The sequence below is a fragment of the Mesoplodon bidens genome (assembly GCF_964165515.1).
Source record: "Mesoplodon bidens genome assembly, chromosome: 18".
In the NCBI taxonomy this organism is placed as follows: Eukaryota; Metazoa; Chordata; class Mammalia; order Artiodactyla; family Ziphiidae; genus Mesoplodon; species Mesoplodon bidens.
The window spans coordinates 53,294,710-53,315,343 of NC_138175.1; the positions used below are offsets into that span (position 1 = coordinate 53,294,710).

Below are 20,634 nucleotides of genomic sequence, written 5' to 3' on the forward strand. Positions count from 1 at the left end.
TACTTAGCACCAAGTGACGTCACATCACTCTGTGGCTCCCAATTGGCTAATCCCTCAGGAAAGGGTTTAGGCTGTGCTTCAAGACCAGGTGAACCCATGAGAACCCTCTTCAGATAGTCACTCAAAGTTCCATTATTCTTTTCTCAGAGACCATCCTGGGGCCATCAGAAACCAAGTGTTTCTCAATCTGGAACTTTCTGGAAATCTGACACTGCTGTGCTTTCCTCACGTGTATTTCCCGCCTTTTCTAGCCACCATCCCCTCCCACCGGCTTTAACCAATCGTCAGGCAACATAAATAGGACTAGCACCCAGTGACATCATACCAGCTTTTTCATTGGATTGGCTATTCTGTCAGAGAGCTGTAGCCATATTCGGCTCCACAGATTCCTCGTGGCCTTCTTCGTTTGCCCCTCAGATACCCTCCCAGCACAGGTCAGGGGTCTGTAGCCTACTTTCCCCATGAGTTGAGACTTTATTGAGGGGACTAGATGCGTAGGTCACAGGTCGAGTGTCCTAGCCAGAGACCAAGAGGTTTGCCGCCTTTATTTAAAAGTCCCTCATGCCTCCTCGGTGCTGGCACATGCAAGTGACGTCAGGGGTTCCACGGCGTCTGATTGGCTTGCTGGGGGACGCACCGTCGAGGTAGAAGACTCCTCTCGCGGTTGCTTCCAGTTCCTTCCTTGGAGTTCGAGGCTGCCCGGCTCCGGCTCTAGATCCTGGGTTCGGGGCTGGGGGTCGAAGGCCGCAGGCCGTGGCAGCCTCCGGCGTACTCCTCCTGCTGCAGCCGCCGCAGCGGCCGGGCCCAGCGCGGCCTCCAGGGCAGCGCGAGGCCATGGCGGTCGAGGACTAGGCGCGCGGGGTCAGGGCCGGTGGCCGCGCTGCCCAGCAGCAGGTAGTGGGTGGCGGGCCGCAGGCGCAAGCAGCCACAGGCCAGGTCGGCGCGGGGCACCCAGGCGTCCTGGCCGCCGCGGCGCACAGGCCGCGCCGGCTGCTTGTATACAGCCAGGACGCGCACGGCCAGCCGCTGCCACGCCGGGCCCGCCGCCTCGGACGCCAGCACCTGCGCGCGGAGCACTGCGGGGAGGGGAGATGTCAGGCCTGGGGGGTGGGGAGCCTCCGGGTCCCGTGGGGTCAGTCCTGGTGGGGAGGGACCCGGGACCCGAGAGTGGGCTTCCGGGATCGCATCAGTAGGGAGAGACCTTGAACCTTTGAGGGTGAGACGTCTGGGGGTCGGGCCGTGTGCTGTGAGGAGTGAGATCTTTCTGGGGAGATGGGTCAAAGCAAGGAGAGCGGGGCTTATGGAGCGAGAGGTTGGGTCACAGGATTGTGATTGGGAAGGCGGGGGGGGGTCCCTCTGGAGAGGAGGCCAGACAGGGCGAGGAACCCAGGGGCCCACCAGGAATATGCCAGATGGGGCGCTTTGGGGGTCATATTAGAAGCAGCGGGTACAGGGATTACTTAAAGGGTTAGAGGTCCCAGGAGGACCCTGCAGTGGGTGGGGCTGGGAACAAGGTCCAAGAGGCAAGTCCAGATCTCTAATGCCAAGGGGTCAGAAGGTATTAGAAGCAGACAGAGCCCTTGGAAAACAGGGGTATTGCCATGGGAGGGATCTGCATTTAGGATTAATTTGGGGGCCACAAGGAGATCAGTCCTTGGAAGCTGAGGGTCGAGGTCATACTAGTGGTGATTCAGAGACGTGTCCTCTCTGAGGGGGTGAGGTGAGACATGCTGGGAGCAGGACTCTGGCAGACAAGCTGGGTCTTTGGGGCAGAAGATCCCTGTGGGAGGTGGGGGGAGAAGCCTCCACCTTTGAAGTTCAAGGACACTAGTGGCCAGATGCTGAGCCTCAGGGAGGAGAGGTCTGGGATCCTATACCATTGAGGGAAGTAACTGGGACTGGGCTGAACTGATTGTCCAAGAGAGCCTGCAGCCACAGGCCCTGGGGTCGGGGGCTGGTGTGGACTGGTGGATTAGGGAACTGTGGGGTGAGTCTGTGGGAGTGGGGCTCCGATATCTCAGACCCTGATAGGAGGCAGAGGGTCTGAGACAGACAAGACGGTGCAAGGATCCCTTCCATTCAACCAGTTCCCCTTTCTCCTTCCATCCTCAGGAGGCCACCTCCCTCCCTCAGAGATGTCAGGCTGAAGGAGATCGTGAAATTCTGCAAGGCCAATAACACGGGGAGAGAGGAGACTAGGAACGTGGGGAGCACCCCCTCCCCACTGCCCCTTCTGCCCGTTGTCTGCTGTCCTGTTAGGTTCTAGATCAGGAAAGGCCCTGCAGAGTCCAACACCCCTTCCCATTTAAGCTGAGGAAACTGAAGGCCAGAGAAGGGGGTGGCTTGCAGCAGATCAGAGCCCCTGTGCCGCTGCTGGCCCTTTTCCTCCCCAGCACTCACCGTACTCCTGCTGGCAGTACCTCCGAAGGCTCATGTGTACCCTGGTGTCCGAGACATTGCAGTAGTTTTGACACTGAGGGTCTGGGGAGGGTCAGGCTGTCTGCAGTGGGCTCCTGAGGCCTGGACTACAGCGTTCTGCTCCTGCCCATCCCCTGCATTTCATCTTGACGGACAGCTGGGGTGCCTGAACCCTTGGGGACTGGGCTCGGTGGAACACCCCTGGATCCCCACCTGGCGGCCCAGTCAGCCCATCCCTGATCCCTCTTGCTGCCAGGGGTTTCTAGGCCAGCCAGTCTTACCCGAGCTGTAAGCATGAGCGGTTGTAGCAAGGGTGGTGGTTGCCTCTGGAATTCCTGTGAAAGAGCAGAGGAGAGACAGGGCCTTAGTGCCTCCCATCCGCAGCCCGCTCCCCCCGAGGAAGCCAGGCATCCAGACCCCAAATGTCTATTCCCCTGAGGCCCAAGAGTGGAAGCACACTTTGCCTTTCTCCCCCCAGGACCTGGAGTCCTGGTCCCTAGCCACTTTCTTAAGACTCAGAAGTCCAGGTCCCCAGCCCCTTCCTCCCTCAGACCCAGGACTCCAGGCTCCCACCCTCTTCGTCCCCAAGATGGAGGAGACTGGACTTTCAGTCTTCACCTCCCTAAGGACTCAGAGTCCGGCCTCCACTCTCTAGCGTCCGTCTCCTATGGACCAGGTCCTCACAACACCTGCCCCCTGGAGATCTGGGATGTCTCCTTCCCACCCCCCTTCAGACTTGGGCCCTGTCCCTCAGGACTCACGCTGGCAGGGCATCCTTGGGGAGCGGCTCTGCTGGTAGCCGGGACCACAGCGGCTGCATGTCAGGCCAGTGACCCCTAACTTGCAGGAGCACTGCCCACTGGTCTGGTTGCAGGTACCACCTGTCGCCCCGATAGGATGGCACTGGCAGGCTACATGAGGAGAGGAGCTGGGGATGTGCGGTGCAGGCTCCCAGCCTCTTCCTCCTCAAGGACTGAGGAGACTGGAATTCCCTGGCCACTCCTCCTCAGACCCAGGATCCAGGCCCCCAGCCCCTCGCTCCTCAGACCCAGGAGTCCAGACCCCTGTCCCCTCCTCCTTCAGACCCAGGATCCAGGCCTCCAGCCCCTCCCCCCTCAGACCCAGGATCCAGACCCCCAGCCCCTCCTCCCTCAGAACCAGGATCCAGGCCCCCGGCCCCTCCTCCCTCAGACCCAGGAGTCCAGACCCCCGGACCCTCCTCCCTCAGACCCAGGATCCAGGCCCCCGGCCCCTCCCGGCTCAGACCTGCCGGCCTCCTTTCCCTCCAGGCTGGGCTTCAGGCTGCACTCACCCCTGCAGGCCTTGCGGCTGCTGATAGGCTGGCTAGGGTCCCTCCAGAACCCCGGCTGGCAGTAGTGGCAGTGCCGCCCGGCTGTGTGGTGGCGGCACCGCTCACAAACACCCCCACTCCGGCCGCCCGACAGCCTGAACAGCTCAGAGTTGAACCTACAGCGTCGCGCGTGCTGGTTGCAGGAACAGGCTAGGAACAGGATGGAGTCACAGCACATCAGGCCCGGCTCTCTGTTCCCCTTTCCCAGCTTTCTCCCCACTGCCCTCAGGAAAGAGACTGCCCAGGGGTCCCTAGGTAAGTGTGGGTCCTAGAAGCTCTTCACTGTCATCTTTAAAATGGGTGCACTGGACTGGAGCTGGATGAGCCCGAGAGGAGTGATGAATATGCTGGATGTCTGTGTAAAACCAGGGGGTGTAAAGAAGAGTGGCGGCTCTGGGCCTAGGCTGTGGAATCAGAGCCCCGCGTGTAAGTGTCTCACTGTTTCCGTGGGCAAGTGACGACTCCTTTCTGTAGCTCAGTCTCCTTTGCTGTAAAATAGCATTTATAGTGTCTACTTCATGATCTTTAAATGCAACCACCTACGTAAAAAGTGCTTACTTAACTCCGTACCTGACACAGAGCATGCCCTTGCCCATTTAGCACATCCACGTGCCAGGTGCCATGTGCTGAGTGCTTGGCATGTTTCCTTCTCACAGCAGCTCTGTGAGACTGGGGCTGTCATCATCCCCATTTTACAGATGTGAACACTGAGGCAGAGAGGCGCGGTCACCTGCCCAAAGAAACTCAGCTGAGGGGTGGTCAGAGGCAGGATTGCAACCCAGGCTCACTCCAGTGCTTCTCATACAGCTCACATGAGGACCACTTACCATGTACATTTTGCTGGGGAGTGTTGATCAGATTTTCAAAAGCAGTGGCTCTCAAACCTTACCGCTTATCCAGATTACGTGGGAAATGTTTAAAAAGAGCAACACAGATTCCAGGGCCCATCCCAGGGCTTCTGTGGGTCCAGGGGCCTGTATGTCTAGCAGGCATCCCAAAGTGAGATGCTGATGCAGGGAGTTCATGGACCACTCTTTGGAGAGATGTAAGGAGTTTTTGACTCCAAGAGGTTTGAGAGGCCTGGACTAGCAGGTCCTGAGGGCCCCAAGGAGCAGCGGGAAGGTCAGGGAGCTGAGACAGCTGTGTGTTCTTGGGAAAATGACTCCCCCTCTCTGAGCCTCAGTTTCCTCCCATCCAGTGGGGATCTCAGTTCCTCTCTCAAGGGTTTTTGTAGGCGTTAGGGATGGCAGCGCTCTTGAGATTATCAGTCGGTAGAGTTGGGCTTTGGATTCTTTCTGACCTGAGAATGACCACTTCACCTCACTCCCCACTAGAAAACTTGGATTGGGGGAAGGGTTCAGGCCACTGTGTCTATAAAGCCCACAGCTCCGCCACAGGAGTTAGTCTCGCCCTGTCTGCCCAGACCCTTCTCCATCACAACACTGTTGGTCTGTTACCCAGGTTCGGAGGGTCGGCTGCTCAGCTCAGCCTGAGGGGATGTGGTGACCCACAGAGGGACAGCCTCCCCAGCTCCCAGGCCCTGTCCTCCCCCAGGATGGACCCCACCCCACCCTCAGGCCACGTGATTCTCCCCTCCCTCACTCCCCTGTAGGGGCATCAGATCTTACTGGTAGGAATGGGCCAACTGGACAGAGGCCTGGGATGATGAGAACAGCGGGTCAAAGGGGACCCAAGTGTGATGAGGACAGAGTGGGGAGCAGGGGACAGCTGGATGGTCTGTGAGTTCGTCCACTTGACGTTGCAGGAAGACGGAGAGGGGGAGGGGCCAAGGATGTGCGAGGTGGAGAGAGAGGGAGGTCCAGGAGCGAGAGAATGGAGGGTGTGTGTGTGTGTGTGCGTGTGTGTGTGGTGTGTATCTATCCATGGAGTGGAGTTAGCAAGGCCATGTAACACACTCAGACCCTCTAGCAAGGCTGCAGGCTGGAGGTGGGATGAGGAGGGCTGTCTCTGAGGAGAGCCGCTGGAGGGATGGGGAAGGGCCCAGACTCTGGAGGCCAGTTCGGAAGCCCTGAGGATGGGGGAGGGCATTGAGTGGGGCCTGGGGAGCTCTGGTCCAACTGGAAGGCTGGTGGATGGCCCAGCCTCTCGGAAGACTCCTCTGAGTCCAGTCCCAGCACTGCCCCTTGCTGACAGTGAGACGTAGGGCAAGTGACACGTCCCCTTGGGCCTCACCCTCCTCGTCTGGGCAATGGTAACATTGGCGGAATCAGATAACTCTTCCTCCGTGCCAGGTCCTGTATCAGGCTTTATTCTCAGGACTTTATGTATTTTAATGTATTGAATTTTCACTACAGCCTGTAAAGGAAGGGCTGTTACTATCCTCACATTACAGGTGAGCCAGTGGAGGCAAAGAGAGGTTTGGTCATTTGTTAGGGGTCACACAGCCAGGAAGCAGAGAAGCTGGGATTTGAGCCCAGGCAGTGTGGCTGGCTGCTGAGGCCATGCCCGTGTCTGCTGCCCGAGAACGTCTAGTGTGACAGTACGTAAAGGTGGCTGACAAGGACGAGCTAAGACCCTTGGGCTTGTCCTCCTGAGCTCAGATTCCAGCCCCGCCACCTTCCAGCTGCATGTCCTTGCCCAAGGGACTTCCCAGCTCTCGCCTCAGTCTCCCCATCTGTAAAATGGGCCTGATGCAATACCTGCCCTGCACATAGTAGTTGCTGGATAAATGTGTGTCTAATGAATAAATCCTTACCCCCTGTGGTTGATTTGATGGTTCCAAAAATGTCCAGTTGCCCTGTTTTCCTACAGCCACTCAGTAAATACCACCTGAGCACCTGCACCAAGCCAGGCCCTGGGCTGGGAGCTCAGGAAATGTTATCCGTATCACCATCACCATGATCAAGTGTCAGGGAGACGCTGGAGCCCCCTAATGGGCATGTAAGCAGCTGGAAGTCTGGGGGCAGCACAGGTGGTGGGGAGGGAGTGGGCGGAAGTGAAGAGGGGGCCTGGCTGGAGGACAGTATGGGGAGAAGCAAGGAGCATGCAGCTCTGGGGAGGGGAGAACATCCTGCCCCTCGGGGAGAAGGGCCCAGCTGCTTGAGCCGTGTGGCCAGCTGGCGGGTCAGGGTGGGCCCAGGACTCACGCAAGCAAGGGTGAGGGTGCCGGGGCGTGGCAGGCCGCCAGGGCCAGTCGCGGTGGGATGGGCGGCAGCTCTCACAGCCTGGGCCGGTGGTGTGGTGGCGGCAGCGGCAGCGGGGCGGCCGGTCACGGGCAGCGCAGCGGGCTGCGTGGCCATGGCACTGGCAGCGGCCTCTCACTCCTGCTGCTGCCAGCTCTGCCTGGCCCCCGAGCTCCACACGGAGGTGACTGGCCACCACCCTGGCCTTAGGGCCCGGTGGGGCTCGGAAGGTCACCGTCTCAGGGCCTCCCAAGGCCCCCGGCCAGGCGGGTCTGCGCCACAGTGATCTCCAGGGCCCTCCGGTGGCCCAGGCGGCAGACAGGACCAGGGCTGGGGGTCCCGGGGTGCAGAAGCGCAGGCTGACGGACGTCAGGAGGAAGGGGCCACCCAAAGCTAGGGTCAGACTGCCATTGCAGGTGGCCCGGGGGCCGAGATCCGCCCCCGGGGAGGGGATGCAGGCCTGGGGACAGGAGGCAGCCATGCCGGCCAGCTGGGTCACTGGTGGGAGGCAGAAGCGGGGGCGGCCCCCGGGATGGTAGCATGGGTCTGCGCTGGCCTGGCTCAGGAGGAGCAAGAGGGCAAAGGTCACTGGCATGGTTCTGGCAGAGGCACGTACCTGGAGAGGAGACGAGTGTCTGGGCGGGGGGCCTCAGGCCGCCCTCGGGGGTCAGCCTCCAGCCCGCTCCCCAGGCTCCCGGAGGAACCCCGGCATTCCACCCTCAGCCCTGCCCCAGACCCCTCCCGGCTGCTTCGGAGCGAGGAGAATAGTTCCATCTGGGGAGAATTACTGTTTACATAACCCAAAGGGGAAAGAACGCAAGCAAAATCGAGAATTTTGCCTGAACTAATCCGTAGCTTAACACCCCAGAGCTCCCCGTCAGTGTGTCAGTGTCGAGGGGCCGGGGGCCCTGGGGAGAGGGCAGGGAGGGGGGACAGATGGGGAAACCCAAAGAGGGGGCAAGGGGGAGAAAGGAAGAGCCGGGTGGGCAGGGGAGGGGGAGTTAGAGACAGATGAAGACTTAGTGGCAAAGAAATGGAGAAAGGGGCCGACAGAGGCACAGACGGCAAAGACAGAGTCGGGGGCAGAGGCCAGCGAAGGGCAAGGGCCAGGCAGGGAGAAGGAACTGCGAGGAGAGAGAGAGGACGGACACAAGGGGAGACCAGGAGGCACCCAGAGTCCACAGGGTGGGGGGCACCGGGTCCCAGGGAGCCTGGGGGCTGAGACAGACAGGTGCGCAGGGGGCTCAGAGACACCTGTGAAGCAGGAGGAGCACAGGCAGGCCGGGGGGCCTGACCCGGGGGAGGCGGAAGGGGGCGGGGAGCAGAAGCAGGAGGCCAGGCCCATGGGGACTGGGGATCAGAGTGGAGGCCCTTTCCCACGTGGGGCCCTAACCGTGTTCTCCACGCCCAGGGCACGGAGGGGGATTATCACCAAACAACCCAAACAACTAGGCCTCCCTGCCACCCAGCCCTAGCCTCCACCCGCCCTTAACCCTTTCTCACCCAGGTTCAAAGCCCCAAGAGCTGTGCTGAGGGACCTGATGGGGACGGGGATGCCTGGGGGCTGGAAGCCTGGGCTGGGAAGGCAGACCCCTGGTTTCCCCTTGGGACTCACGATGGGAGGACCCTGTGCTTGCATTTCTGATAACCTCTGCCCACCCCACCCTCCACTGCCATCCTAGGCCTCAGGGTCCGGGAATCAGAGGCCCCGCATTCCCCTCCAGTCCTAAGGTCCCCAGAGCAGAAGGGAGAACAGATGTTGGGGGTGGCGGGTACTAAGGAGAAGAGAGGGAGACAGGGCCGGGCCAGATGCTAGGGCGCCCGCAGGGACCACAAGTCCAGAGCCGGGGATGGCAGGATCGAGGACGGACCTGGAGCGGAAATGCGCGCCCCCACCCCACCCCACCCCACCCCGATCTGGCAGCCCCTGATGAGGAGCCCACTCGGGTCTGGAGGCCTTGGAGCCCTGCTGGGCCCCAATGTCCAGGCCCCTGGCTCTAAATCTGGACCCGGGTTTGTGCCCCAGCTGGAAGTCGAAGAGGTAGCAGTGGGTGCGGGTGGGTCCCGTCCTCCCAGCCTGATTTCACAGCCCGCAGCGTTCCCACCGCAGTCGCCCGGTGCGGAGGCCGCCTCCCCCGCCCCAGACGAGGCCCAGACAACGGGCGTGGCCCTCCGCACCTCCCGAGGAGGAGCCTGGCGCCATTTTGAGCTCTTGCGCCGGGCATTTGCCCCCGTCCCCCGGCACCGGTCTTGTTAAGGGGCTCTCCCCATCTCCCACCTCCTCTCTTGCCTGGGCGGTTCACGGGGTACCGCTTTCTGGCCTTTAGTACCCCGGGCAACCGGCTGAGTCCCACGGTGTTCCTGGGGGATCCAGACGCCACCGCCTGCCACTGGGGAGCCCCGATATCCGACCTCCAGTCCCTGTCCCTCTGGAGACTGTAGCCCACCCTGGCCCCCACTTTAAGGGGCAGAGTCTAGCCGTGTACCCACCAGGTCCAGGGTCAGGCCTCTTGCCTGGGCAGTGTGGGGTTCCACCTGGGACCCAGGCCCCTTTCCCCGGCTTCTTTTGCACACACCCCACCCTTCACCCCTGTCGTCGTCCAAACCTGTTCCCTGGAAGAGACTGTCCTCTGCAGTCAGCCGCTCACGGCCCTTCCCTCCCGCAGGAGCTTGGCGGCCAGCGTGGGCTCTCGGGAGTGAGTGCAGAGTGGCTGTTCTCAGCCCCCGGGCTAGTAGGGGTTCTGGGCGGGAGCTCAGAGCAGAGCCTAAGAATCCAACACCACCCCGCCCCAGTCCCCTCGCCAAGGCAGCCACGCTCTCCCCGCAGGGACCCCTGGCAGCCACGCCACCCGGCGCTGTGTGGGACATGAGCGCTGTCGCCCCCCGGGGCCCGCAGCTGGACAGCCCCGAGCAGGCTGGCCCAGAAGGCTCAATGCAGGTAGGAGGGGACGGCGGCCAGATGGCCTTCCGGGGTCTGGGGTCCGTGCTCCCCTCACACACCCGCCCCCCCCCTGCCCCGCGACTCCTGACTCCTCGGTGCAGGCAGGCTCGGGCTCAGCCCCAGCACGTGGTGGCTGTGATCAGGAAGGGGCTGGCCTGCTGGGGAGCACGGCGCTGTCAGGGCCGCTGACGCTGGGGCGGGACGTGGGCCTCTGGCTGTGTGACCCCAAGCCAGCCCCTCCTGCCCTCTGGAACCTTCTGTCAGCTGTGGGTCAACTGAGCATGAAGGTCAGTCGCTTTCAAGCCTTAAAAAATCAGCGCTCTTTGAAGGGTGGCACCACCCACCCGGAAACCCAAAGACTTGGGCTTCTTTCTAAGGTGGTGGGGAAGGAGGAGGGGGAGATATGAATGCCTGGGACCTTGGTGGTTCTAGCGGCTGGAGGGGAGAAATCAGGGATCCCCGGGGGGGGGGACTGAGCTCAAAGCGGATCCGTCCATGGCCAGTTTACTGTGAGGCCTCAACACTTCATTCATGAACCTTTCATGCAAATGTCCCCCTCAACTCCATTACATATCTGAATGGTTTTGACTAGAAAAATAACATTTTTCTTCACTTCCCCCTGAGAAAAGCAAGGGCCTCAGGAGGATGGGGCACCACATTTGCTGCTGTGGCCTTGAGTGCATTGATTGTGGCACAGCGCGGGCCCGACCCTGACAGGGATTTGGGGACCCAGTGTCTGGGGCGGGAGGGCGCAGCCAAGGCTACCCGTGATTCTGGTTCTGGGTGACCCTCACACCGGACAGTGGAGAGGCAGCCCCGGTGGCAGGAGGCAGGGTGGGGACATGGGTAAGGCGCGAGGAGGAGGAGTTAGCTGCCCGAGAAGGAGACGCCACCAAGTCAGAGGGGGACATGTGAGATCCCGGGCGGCGGCGTGATGGACAGGGTAACTCGCTGCGCTGATCCATTCAGCTGGTGCCCACTGACTTCCTACTGTGTGTCTGACGCTCTGCTGACCGCACGAACACACGCAGCAGCCTGTCCTTGTCAGGCTCACAGTCCAGAGAGCAAGATCGCGACCAAAAAGTAGTAAGTCATTATGTTCTAGAGAAAGATGGAAGGTGACAAATGCTTTGGAGCAAAAGCAAGTAGGGAAGTAGTTTGGGGGGTGGGGGTCAGGGGGACATTTGGGCTGAGACCTGGAGGAGGTGAGGGCAAGATGCCCACGTGGGCATCGGGGCAGGAGGACCCAGGCACAGGGAGTGGCCAGTGCAAAGGCTAATTTTGCTGTCAGAGAAAACTCAGGAAGAAGGTTTAGGTCTCACTTTATCCACCCCCCTCCCCCGCCCCAGGGACTAGAAGTTTCTTAAGCTAATGTTCCCTGGAGGGAAGCTTGCTTTCTCACTTTTGCTTTTAATAGTCTGAGCTGCCTGAGGCGATTATCACCCCTGAAGGGGCCTGGGGTAGGGAGTAGAAGCAGAGAGCAGAGAGGAAACAACTCCCCAAGTTGGGGAGGAGACTTTGGGGGGAAGGGGCAGTTCCTCAAGTATGGGGCACCTTTACCCTCACAGCACCCCAGAGGCAGGACCTCCCAGGGCCACAGCTCTGAGGTGGGCTCAGCAGGGTGGGACCCACACCTCTGGGCTTCCAGAGACATCTTTTCATCCCTATCTCTGTGACGCAGAAATCACAGAGGCCCCAGGAGGCAGGGCATGTCAAAGCCCCTGAGTCACTGCACTGGGAGTGTGCAGCTGAGTACCCCTTTCTCAGGACACAGTGGAAAAATCCAGGATCGTAATTATGAGTACAGATTCCTGAACCACACCGGTTTCAAATCCAGGCTCCACATCTTTCCTAGCTGCGTGACCCAAAGCAAGTTTCTTAACCTCTTCTGTTAAATTGGCATCAAAAAGTACCTTCCTCATGGGAGATCACAAGGACCAAATGAGTGAAGATAGGCCTACAGTCTAATATCTGAAACTCTGCGGACCAGACATGCCGCAGAACCGGTGTTTTGACACCATCATGCGGTGCACAGGTTATATTATATATTATACAACTCCCCCGGCGGGGTCTGGGCAGCATCCCATCATCAAACATTATTGTTTCTGCAAGCAGAACACATGGGCGTTTGCTCCAAAATAAGTCAGGTCTGCGAATAGCTGCACGTTGGTTCAGATTTTGTCCCCAAGTGAATTCAACTCAGGTTGGGGTTTGCCAGCAATCTTCATGAAAATGGTCAGTAAGGAATTGTGGACCAGGATATAAGCGCTGAAACCAGTGCCTGGCTTGAGTCGGGAACCACAGAAGCACCAGCTTTGGTTCATTATTTCCTGTGGCTTTTCGGTTGTGTAGGCTCATGAGAGGCCAGGAGAGGGAGCTCTTGAGACTGGAGGACAGAGGTGGCAGCCAGACTAGGCTACCTGATTGGCAGAGCCCAGTGCAAAATGAAAACCCGGGCTGCCTTGCACTCGCTTCTGGAGACTTTCTAGACGGCTAGAGCAGAGCAGGGACCCTGTGCACCTGCACGAGTCACACACCGTGGAGGTGACCCTGGGTGGGTACCTCTGTCCTCAGCTGGTTTCTCCTCCCCAGTAGCCCTGGCTCCAGTCCCTGCGCAGCTTGCCTGCTGGCTTTGAGACCGGCCTGGGGCTCTGGCTGAGCTGCCTGAGCTGACCAGAGGCGGAAGCTTGAGTCCTCCTCTGCGCAGGACCCCAGGCAGGGCCTGAGCTGGACAGGCTGTGTGATAAGGATTGGGACAGAGTTGTCACCAGCCCAGCGAGAAGAGGGGCTCAGGGGCAGCTTTAGTTTGCTTTTTGGAGACTAAAGCAGCGAGCAAGGCATTTCTTGTACATCTCAGGGGAGGGAACGTAATACATGTTTCAGGTGGTAAGAGTCAGCTGACCTCACTGGGAACCCACGTTGAATGTGAGACCCTTGAGGAGGGCCCAAGAGTGTTCGGATTTCCCATAGGGGTCAGATTAATAAAGTGAGGGGCCCTGGAATATAGGAAGAAGAGGAGGCGGAGAGTGGAGGAGAGGCCCACAGAGCCCTGACATTTAAGGGGGCCAGTGGAGGGAGAGATAGGGAGCCTGAGGGGGTGAGATGGAAGCCAGATGAGGAAGAGCGGGGGCCTCACAATCCAGGGCTTCTGTAGGGGCCTTGGGGGTCTCCTGAGCTGCAGGCAGTGGGACAGCCACAGGGAAACCACAGGTGCCTGGTCAGGGGAACAGAGGAGGGGAGAGGACACAGCGGGTCAGGACGCACTGGAGACCCAGCATGAAAAGACCGTTTCTGGGAGCCCAGGGGAGACCTGGAGGAGAGATGGACTGAAAAAGAAGCAACCCCTGAAGAAGGGATTCTCCACCCCATTACAAGGATGGGAAAACTGAGGTTCATGGAGCCCAGTCAGAGGCAGGAGCTGGAGGGAGTCTGGGTAGGTTCAAAAGTGTAGGCTTCACTGAGCTAGCATGGCACGCCCACTGCGGTCAACAAGACAGACAGTAGTGAGTGTTGGGGTGGATGTGGAGAAATCAAAGGGCTCATACGCTGCTGGTGGGAGTGGAAAATGAGGCAGCTGCTTGGAAGCCAGTCTGCAGTTCCTCAAAGTGTTAAACACAGAGTTAGTTATCACATGACCCAGCGATTCCACTCCTAGGAAATACCAGAGGGAAGTGAAAACTTAGGTCCACACAGGGATTTGGACGTGCATGTTCATAGCAGCATTCTTCATAATTCCCCAAAGTGGAAACAACCCAAATGTCTAGCAACTGATGAACTGATAAATAAAACGAGGCATATCCATGCCGTGGAATATGAGTCGGCTGTAAAAAGAAATCAGTGACATACTAACACACGCTGCAACATGGATGAGCCTTGAAACTATGACACTGAATGAAAGAAGCCAGTCACAAAGAGCTACTTACTGTGTGATTCATTTATATGCAACATGCAGAGTAGGTAAATCCACTGAGACGGAAAGTAGATGAGTGGGAGGGAGGGGGCGGGGAGGGTGGGAAGACGGGGGGTGGGGATGGCTAAGGGGTGCAGGGTTTCTTTTGGGGGGTGATAAAACTTTTCTAAATTAATTGTGATGGTTGCCCAACTCTGTGAATATACTAAAAGCTGCTGTACACTTTAAATGGGAGAACTGTATGGTATTTGAATATTATCTCAATAAAGTGCTTGCCAACAAGAAAGAAGAAGAAGGGCTCTAGGGGGCTTCCCTGGTGGCGCAGTGGTTGAGAGTCCGCCTGCCGATGCAGGGGACACGGGTTCGTGCCCTGGTCCGGGAGGATCCCACATACCACGGAGCGGCTGGGCCCGTGAGCCATGGCTGCCGAGCCTGCGCGTCCGGAGCCTGTGCTCCGCAACAGGAGAAGACACAGCAGTGAGAGGCCCGCATACCGCAAAAATGATAATAATAATAAAAATAAAAAAAGAAGAAGGGCTCATCGGAGACCTAAATATAAAAATAGGTAAATCTAGACAGCTAGAGGTGGCAATGCGGAGAGAATGTTACAGAGGCAGGAGGTGGGAACTGGCGGACCCTTAAGTCCTGGTCCAGAAATGACACAGTGTCACTTCTGCCATATGTGATTGGCCAAGGCAGTCACAGGCCCACCCAGAGTCAGGGAAGGAGCGTCAAAGACTCTGCAGCAGCTTGAATCCACCAGATCCACTGACAGTAGTGGGAGGCACTTAGCGCTTACCATGGCAGGGGCCCTTCCAGGCGCCCGTCATGCAGGGGCTATGGTTAGCCCCATTTTATGGAGAAGACTGAGCCCTAGGGAGTTAACTAACATGCTCCGGGTTGGCCAGCAGGAGGCAGAGTCTGCATGTGAACCTGAGCTCGTCTAGCCTCACAGTCTAGGTAGGCTCTGCACCTCTGTATATGCAGCCTTAATAGATTCGTGAGCTCCCAGGGATGCACGTAGTAAATACTCTAGAAGTCTTTGTTTTCCAAGACTTACAGAGTGCCTTCTGTATGCTAGGCGCTGTTCTAAAAATGTTACCGATGAGGTAGTTCTGTTAGGTGGGACCATATGAAACAGCTGTTTGTGTAGGAAAAATATGGTTGAATATTGGCACTCTCAAATGGTTCAACTCAGTCATCGCTTTTTTTTTTTTTTTTTTTTTTTTGCGGTACGCAGGTCTCTCACTGCTGTGGCCTCTCCCGTTGCGGAGCACAGGCTCTGGATGCGCAGGCTCGGCAGCCATGGCTCACGGGCCCAGCCACTCTGCGGCATGTGGGATCTTCCCGGACCAGGGCACAAACCCGTGTCCCCTGCATCGGCAGGCAGACTCTCAACCACTGTGCCACCAGGGAAGCCCAGTCACATTCTCTTGATGTGGATCTCTTTGGGGCTGCTTGAGTGTCCTTACAATGCTTGAGTGTCCTTACAGCATGGCGGCTGGATTCCTCCAGAGAGAGAAACCCAAGAGACCAAGGTGGAAACTGCAATGCCCTTTACGACGGAGCCTTACCTTGTCTCACAATGTTGCTTCTGTCATATCCTGTCCATCACACAGAGCAGCTTGACTGAATGTGGGAGGGAACTACACAAGGGTATGATACCAGGAGGTGAAGATTATTTCAGGCCATATTGGAAGCTGCTGTATTAATTTGCTAGAGCTGCTATAGATGGGGTGGCTTAAACCACAGACCTTTATCACCTCATAGTTCTAGAGGTTTGAACTTTGAGATCAAGGTGTCGGCAGGGCTGGTTCCTTCCGAGTGCTCCTAGGGGATGATCTGCTCCGAGCCTCTCTCCTTGGCTGGCAGGTGACCACTTCTCTCTGTGACTCCACATCCTCCCTCTGTACGTGTATGTGTCCAGAATTCCTCTTCTTGTAAGGACACCAGTCATAATGAATTAGGGCCCACATAATGATTGCATTTTAATTTAATTACATCTGTAAACATCCTGTCTCAAAATACAATCACATTCTGAGATTCTGGGGGGTTAGGACCTCAACCTAGGAATTTTTGTGGAGACACAGTTCAGCCCATAACAGCTCCCAGCCTCCATTCCCAGCCCTACCCCCTAGAATCAGACGGCTTTTACTCCCTTTCCTTTTTTTCCTCCATTCTCTCAGGGCCAGCCCCTTCTCAGGATAATTTACCTTAGCCAGGATCTTTTCCTAAATTAACTCTTTGGGAGAGATTCAAGCCAGAAGGATAGAGGAACCTCAGACCTGACCCCTGGCTCTCTGTCGAGTGTAACAACACCATCCGGGACTTCCCAGGCAGTCCAGTGGTTAAGACTCTGTGCTTCCAATACAGCAGGTGCTGATTCAATCCCTGGTTGGGGACCTAAGATCCCACATGCCATGGAGCGTGGCCAAAAAAAAAAAAAGAAAAAGTGTAACAACATCAGAGTATAGAAGTGGATGGCAACTGCATCTCACATTTCAATAAAATACTCATGTGCTAGGTCTCTTCCTGTTGCCCCTCCAAATCTCATCTCCAATGTTCTCCCCCTGTTCTGTGCCCTGGGAGGCTGTCTGATGTTATCTGCTGTGGCCCGAATATTTGTGTCCCCTACAAATTCATATGTTGAAGTTATTAATCTTCAACGTGTTGGTATTTGGAGGTGGGGCCTTTGGGAGGGATTAGGTTGTAACGGTGGGGCCTTCGTAAATGGGATTGGTGCCCTTATAAGGACATGAGAGAGATGTCTTCTCTCTGCCAACGTTTTATTTTTATAAAGGCAAAAGTGCAAGTTGGGGCTTCCCTGGTGGCGCAGTGGTTGAGAGTCCGCCTGCCGATGCAGGGGATGTGGGATCGTGCCCCGGTCTGGGAAGATCCCACATGCCGCGGAGCGGCTGGGCCCGTGAGCCATGGCCGCTGAGCCTGCGCGTCCGGAGCCTGTGCTCCGCAATGGGAGAGGCCACAACAGTGAGAGGCCCGCGTACCACAAAAAAAAAAAAAGTGCAAGTTGACCCGCCATCAAAATAAATTGCACTAATTCCTTTAACAAACTTTTATTGATCTGCAAACCAGGAAGTGGGCTCTCACCAGGAACTGAATCAGCAGGTCTTGGGCTTCTCAGCCTTCAGAACTGGGAGGAGGAAATTTCTGTTGTTTAAGCCACCCAGGCGGGGGTATTTTTGTGACGGCAGCCCAAAGTGACCAACACAGTATCTGTGAGCTCCCCTGTCCTATGCCTTCCTGTTGGCTTGGGTCAGTGGGATCACAGTCCAGAAATCGGAAGAGGAGGGAGAGTGAAGCTGGGCCATTTATTGTCCCAGATCCATCCCGGCTCATCTAGCGGTGGTCGCAGCTCCCCACAGTTGCCAGCCCCTGGGAGCTGTATTGTCTCTCATTGTTTTCCCTACACCCTACCCGCATCTTGGTAAATTATCCTATTTAACTCCTCTCATGTCACTTCCTATGAGTGTTCCATCTCCTGCTGGGAGTCTGAGTGATGCCTCCAGGATTTTGGTACTACACACGGAAGTTCCCACGTTGAATCTGAAATGCCCACATCGCTCTGACGTTGAAACCACTAGCTGAATTTCTGGCCAGATTAGTGGAATGAGGACTTGTTCTCAGTCAACATCAGACTGGCTCACAGAAAGTAATGAAGAGAGGTGACATTTCTCACAGACCTGACTTGGAGGATGAAGGTGAAACCTGTGGAGCTGTCACAACGCCCACGGGTGGGAAGCTGCGCGCTAGTTTCTTGCACATCTTTTCTTGCACATCCTGGGGACCTTTAGGTGCTGGGGGAAGATTCAGAAGACCCGTGCTCACAACCACCCTCTCTTGTTACCTCCCAGGAGGTCTCCACCCAGAAAGGGCCCTGCCGGTGGACAGAACAGGCACCAGCTGCCTCCGGGAGCTGAATGGAGTAGCTCGATATACTCTATTGAGCTCTGTTTAATCTAGAAGCTCGGGTGACCCAGCTCTGTTCCCTGTGTTTGAAGGGCCTTGGTGGACAAGGAACTTTACAACTTTTGTTTTATCAGGGTCAAAGCAGGAACTGGCCAGCTGCCGACAATGAATCACACTAATTCATTCAAGAAATGTTTACTAAGCTCCTTCCTGGATTTGCAAACCCAAACCAGAAGGTAGCAAGCCCTTCAACACCTTCCCCCTGCTACTCACCAGAGGGGATACAAGGACGCCCAGGGGCTTCCCTGGTGGCCCAGTGGTTGAGAGTCCGCCTGCCGATGCAGGGGACACGGGTTCGTGCCCCAGTCTGGGAGGATCCCACATGCCGCGGAGCAGCTGGGCCCGTGAGCCATGGCCACTGAGCCTGCACGTCCGGAGCCTGTGCTCTGCAACGGGAGAGGCCACAACAGTGAGAGGCCCGCGTCCCACAAAAAAAAAAAAAAAAAAAAAAAAAAAAAGGACGCCCAGGACAGGGACTACTTAGGGTCTCTGAAGACAGAGCTCTCATAGCCCAGCGCTCCAGAGAGCATCAGCACATCGTGTGTGTTTGTTATGAGTTGAATTGTGAATTGTGTCCCCCTAAAAGAGATGTTGAAATCCTAATTCCCAGTACCTCAGGATGTGACATCTGGGAAAAGGGTCTTTACAGATGTAATTAGTTAAGATGAGGTCACACTGGAATAGGGTGGGCCCTACTCCAGCACAGGTGGCACACAGAACGCCCATATTGACTGAGGCAGAGATTGGCATCCGGCCTCCAGGAAGGTGAGAGAATAATTTCCTATTGTTTGAAGCCACCCAGTTTGCGGTATGTGGTTATAGCAGCCCTACAGAATGAATACAGCATTTAATGCGTATTTACTGAATGGACTGAACAATCTCCTGGTCAGTGCTTCTGGCTTAGCACACAGACAGGTTACAGCCAGCATGTGCACAGATGTCTTGGCCCAGGATCTGTGTTCCTGGTCAGAGCCTGGAACCCAGGGGCCATTAAGAGAACAATGGGGCTGAGTCAAGCAGGGTGGGGCCTGCTTGAACCTGGGAAGCTGCCAGAAGCTATACAGATGTGGCACAGGAGTAACCTACAGCAACATCCTTGCTTTGGATTTATAAGTCCCTGAAACGCTCAGAGCCCATTAAGATCGCATGAGCATTATCTTTCCAGAAGAGGCTCAGGCTTGTCCAACTATATGCCTGGACTGAACCAACCCAGATGGGGCTGGGTCCCTTGGATCGCCTCCATGTGTTTATTTGAGCCCAGCCAGAAATAGACGCCTGGATGGGACAACCCTCTTGGGTCGGGGAGGCTGGGTTTGCTGAATAAGGTTCATTTTGCAGCTCAGCTAGAGCAGGAGATCCACAGTCTTATCGCCCACAAGCTCCAGATAAGGCCCCTTCCTCATGGCCACTGAAAGAAAAGCCTCCGCATTCCCTTTTAAGCGCCACAGCCCTTGGCAACCACCAATCTGCTTTCTGTCTCTATGGACTTGCCTTTTCTGGACATTTCCTACAATATGTGGTTCTTTGGCCAGGCGTTGTTTTAACCCTCAGAGAGGTGAAGTCACTTGCCCAGGATCACACAGCTATTGAGTGTGGGAAGCTGAAATCAGCAGCCCGTGGCCAGAGGGTGTGCACTTACCCACAGAGTCATGTGTCCTCTGAGTCATCGGGTGAAGTACATTCCATACAGGGCTGAGTGAGTGGAGACCTTCCTTGCAGTGATTGCTTAACTGGGTGATGAAAATATTCTAAACTGACAGTAGGGATGGGCGCAGAGCTCTGAATCCATTCCAATTTGGAAGTCACTGATCTCCAAGCCACTCAAAACCATTGAGTTGTGTACTTTATTTTTCTTCGAGTTTTATTGGGATATAATTGACATGCAGCCCTGTATAAACTGAAGATGTACACCAGAATGATTGGATTTACATACATCATGAAGTGACTGTCACAATAAGTTTAGTGAACATCCAGCATCTCACAGACATACAAAATTAAAGAAATAGAAAAAAAAATTTCTTTTTCCTATGATGAGAATGCTTAGGATTTACTCTCTTTGAACTGTATACTTTAAATGGGTGAATTTTATAGTATGCGATTTATAGCTCAGTAAAGCTGTTATTTAAAAAACGTAGCTCCTGGCACACATACATACGTAGTGAGTATTAGCCATCATCACGCACAAAGCAAAAGGTGCTGGGAATTCCCTGGCGGTCCAGTGGTTAGCACTCTGAGCTTCCACTGCAGGGGACACGGGTTCAATCCCTGGTCGGGGAACTAAGATCCTGCGTGCCACGTGGTGTGTCCAGAAAAAAAAAAACAACCCACAGCAAAGGGTGCTGTTATGTGTGGGCTCTGGGGCACGGACCAGTGGATTTTCACCTTTACATGAGGATGTGTTGGTCGTGGTTCAAAGAGAAAACACAGCTTTAAGACTCTCCAGGAAATTATAATTTAGGCTGGGTATTATGTAATATTCAGAGATTACTGTTAATATTTAGATCTAGTAACAGCATGGGGTTTGTTATCTATTTTTAAATATTCTCATCAGTCGGAGGAGCACCATGAAATGTTTACAGATTTAATGAGGAAGACTGGATGAGGTATAGATGCCCAAGACTGGTAAAGCATTGAAAACAACAATGGGTATGTGGGCCTTTATTGTACTAGTCTGTCTACTTTTCTGCATGTTGTTAAATTTAAATTCCATAATACAGTTTTTAAAAATTTACCAAGGCTCCTTTTTTTGTGCCAGGGGACCAGCTTAGGAGTGGCCCGGCCTCAGTCCCCACCCCATAGGGCTCTCAGTCTGATGGCAGAGGCCACAGGTAACCTTGGTGATAGAGGCTGGAAGGATGTTGGAAGTGGTCCTTTAGTTTACGCT

The 20,634-nt window shown here is 56.0% G+C and overlaps 1 protein-coding gene across 1 annotated transcript; it reads right to left on the bottom strand.

Moving 5' to 3' along the window:
• Positions 1–711: 711 nt before the first annotated feature.
• Positions 712–7,507, bottom strand: NTN5 (netrin 5; the record flags this gene model as incomplete). The annotated part of the gene is made up of 6 exons (XM_081215208.1): positions 712–1,076; positions 2,401–2,481; positions 2,700–2,753; positions 3,180–3,329; positions 3,731–3,919; positions 6,877–7,507. The coding sequence occupies 6 exons, from the start codon at positions 7,505–7,507 to the stop codon at positions 712–714; spliced, it is 1,470 nt and encodes a 489-aa protein (XP_081071334.1).
• Positions 7,508–20,634: the final 13,127 nt, after the last annotated feature.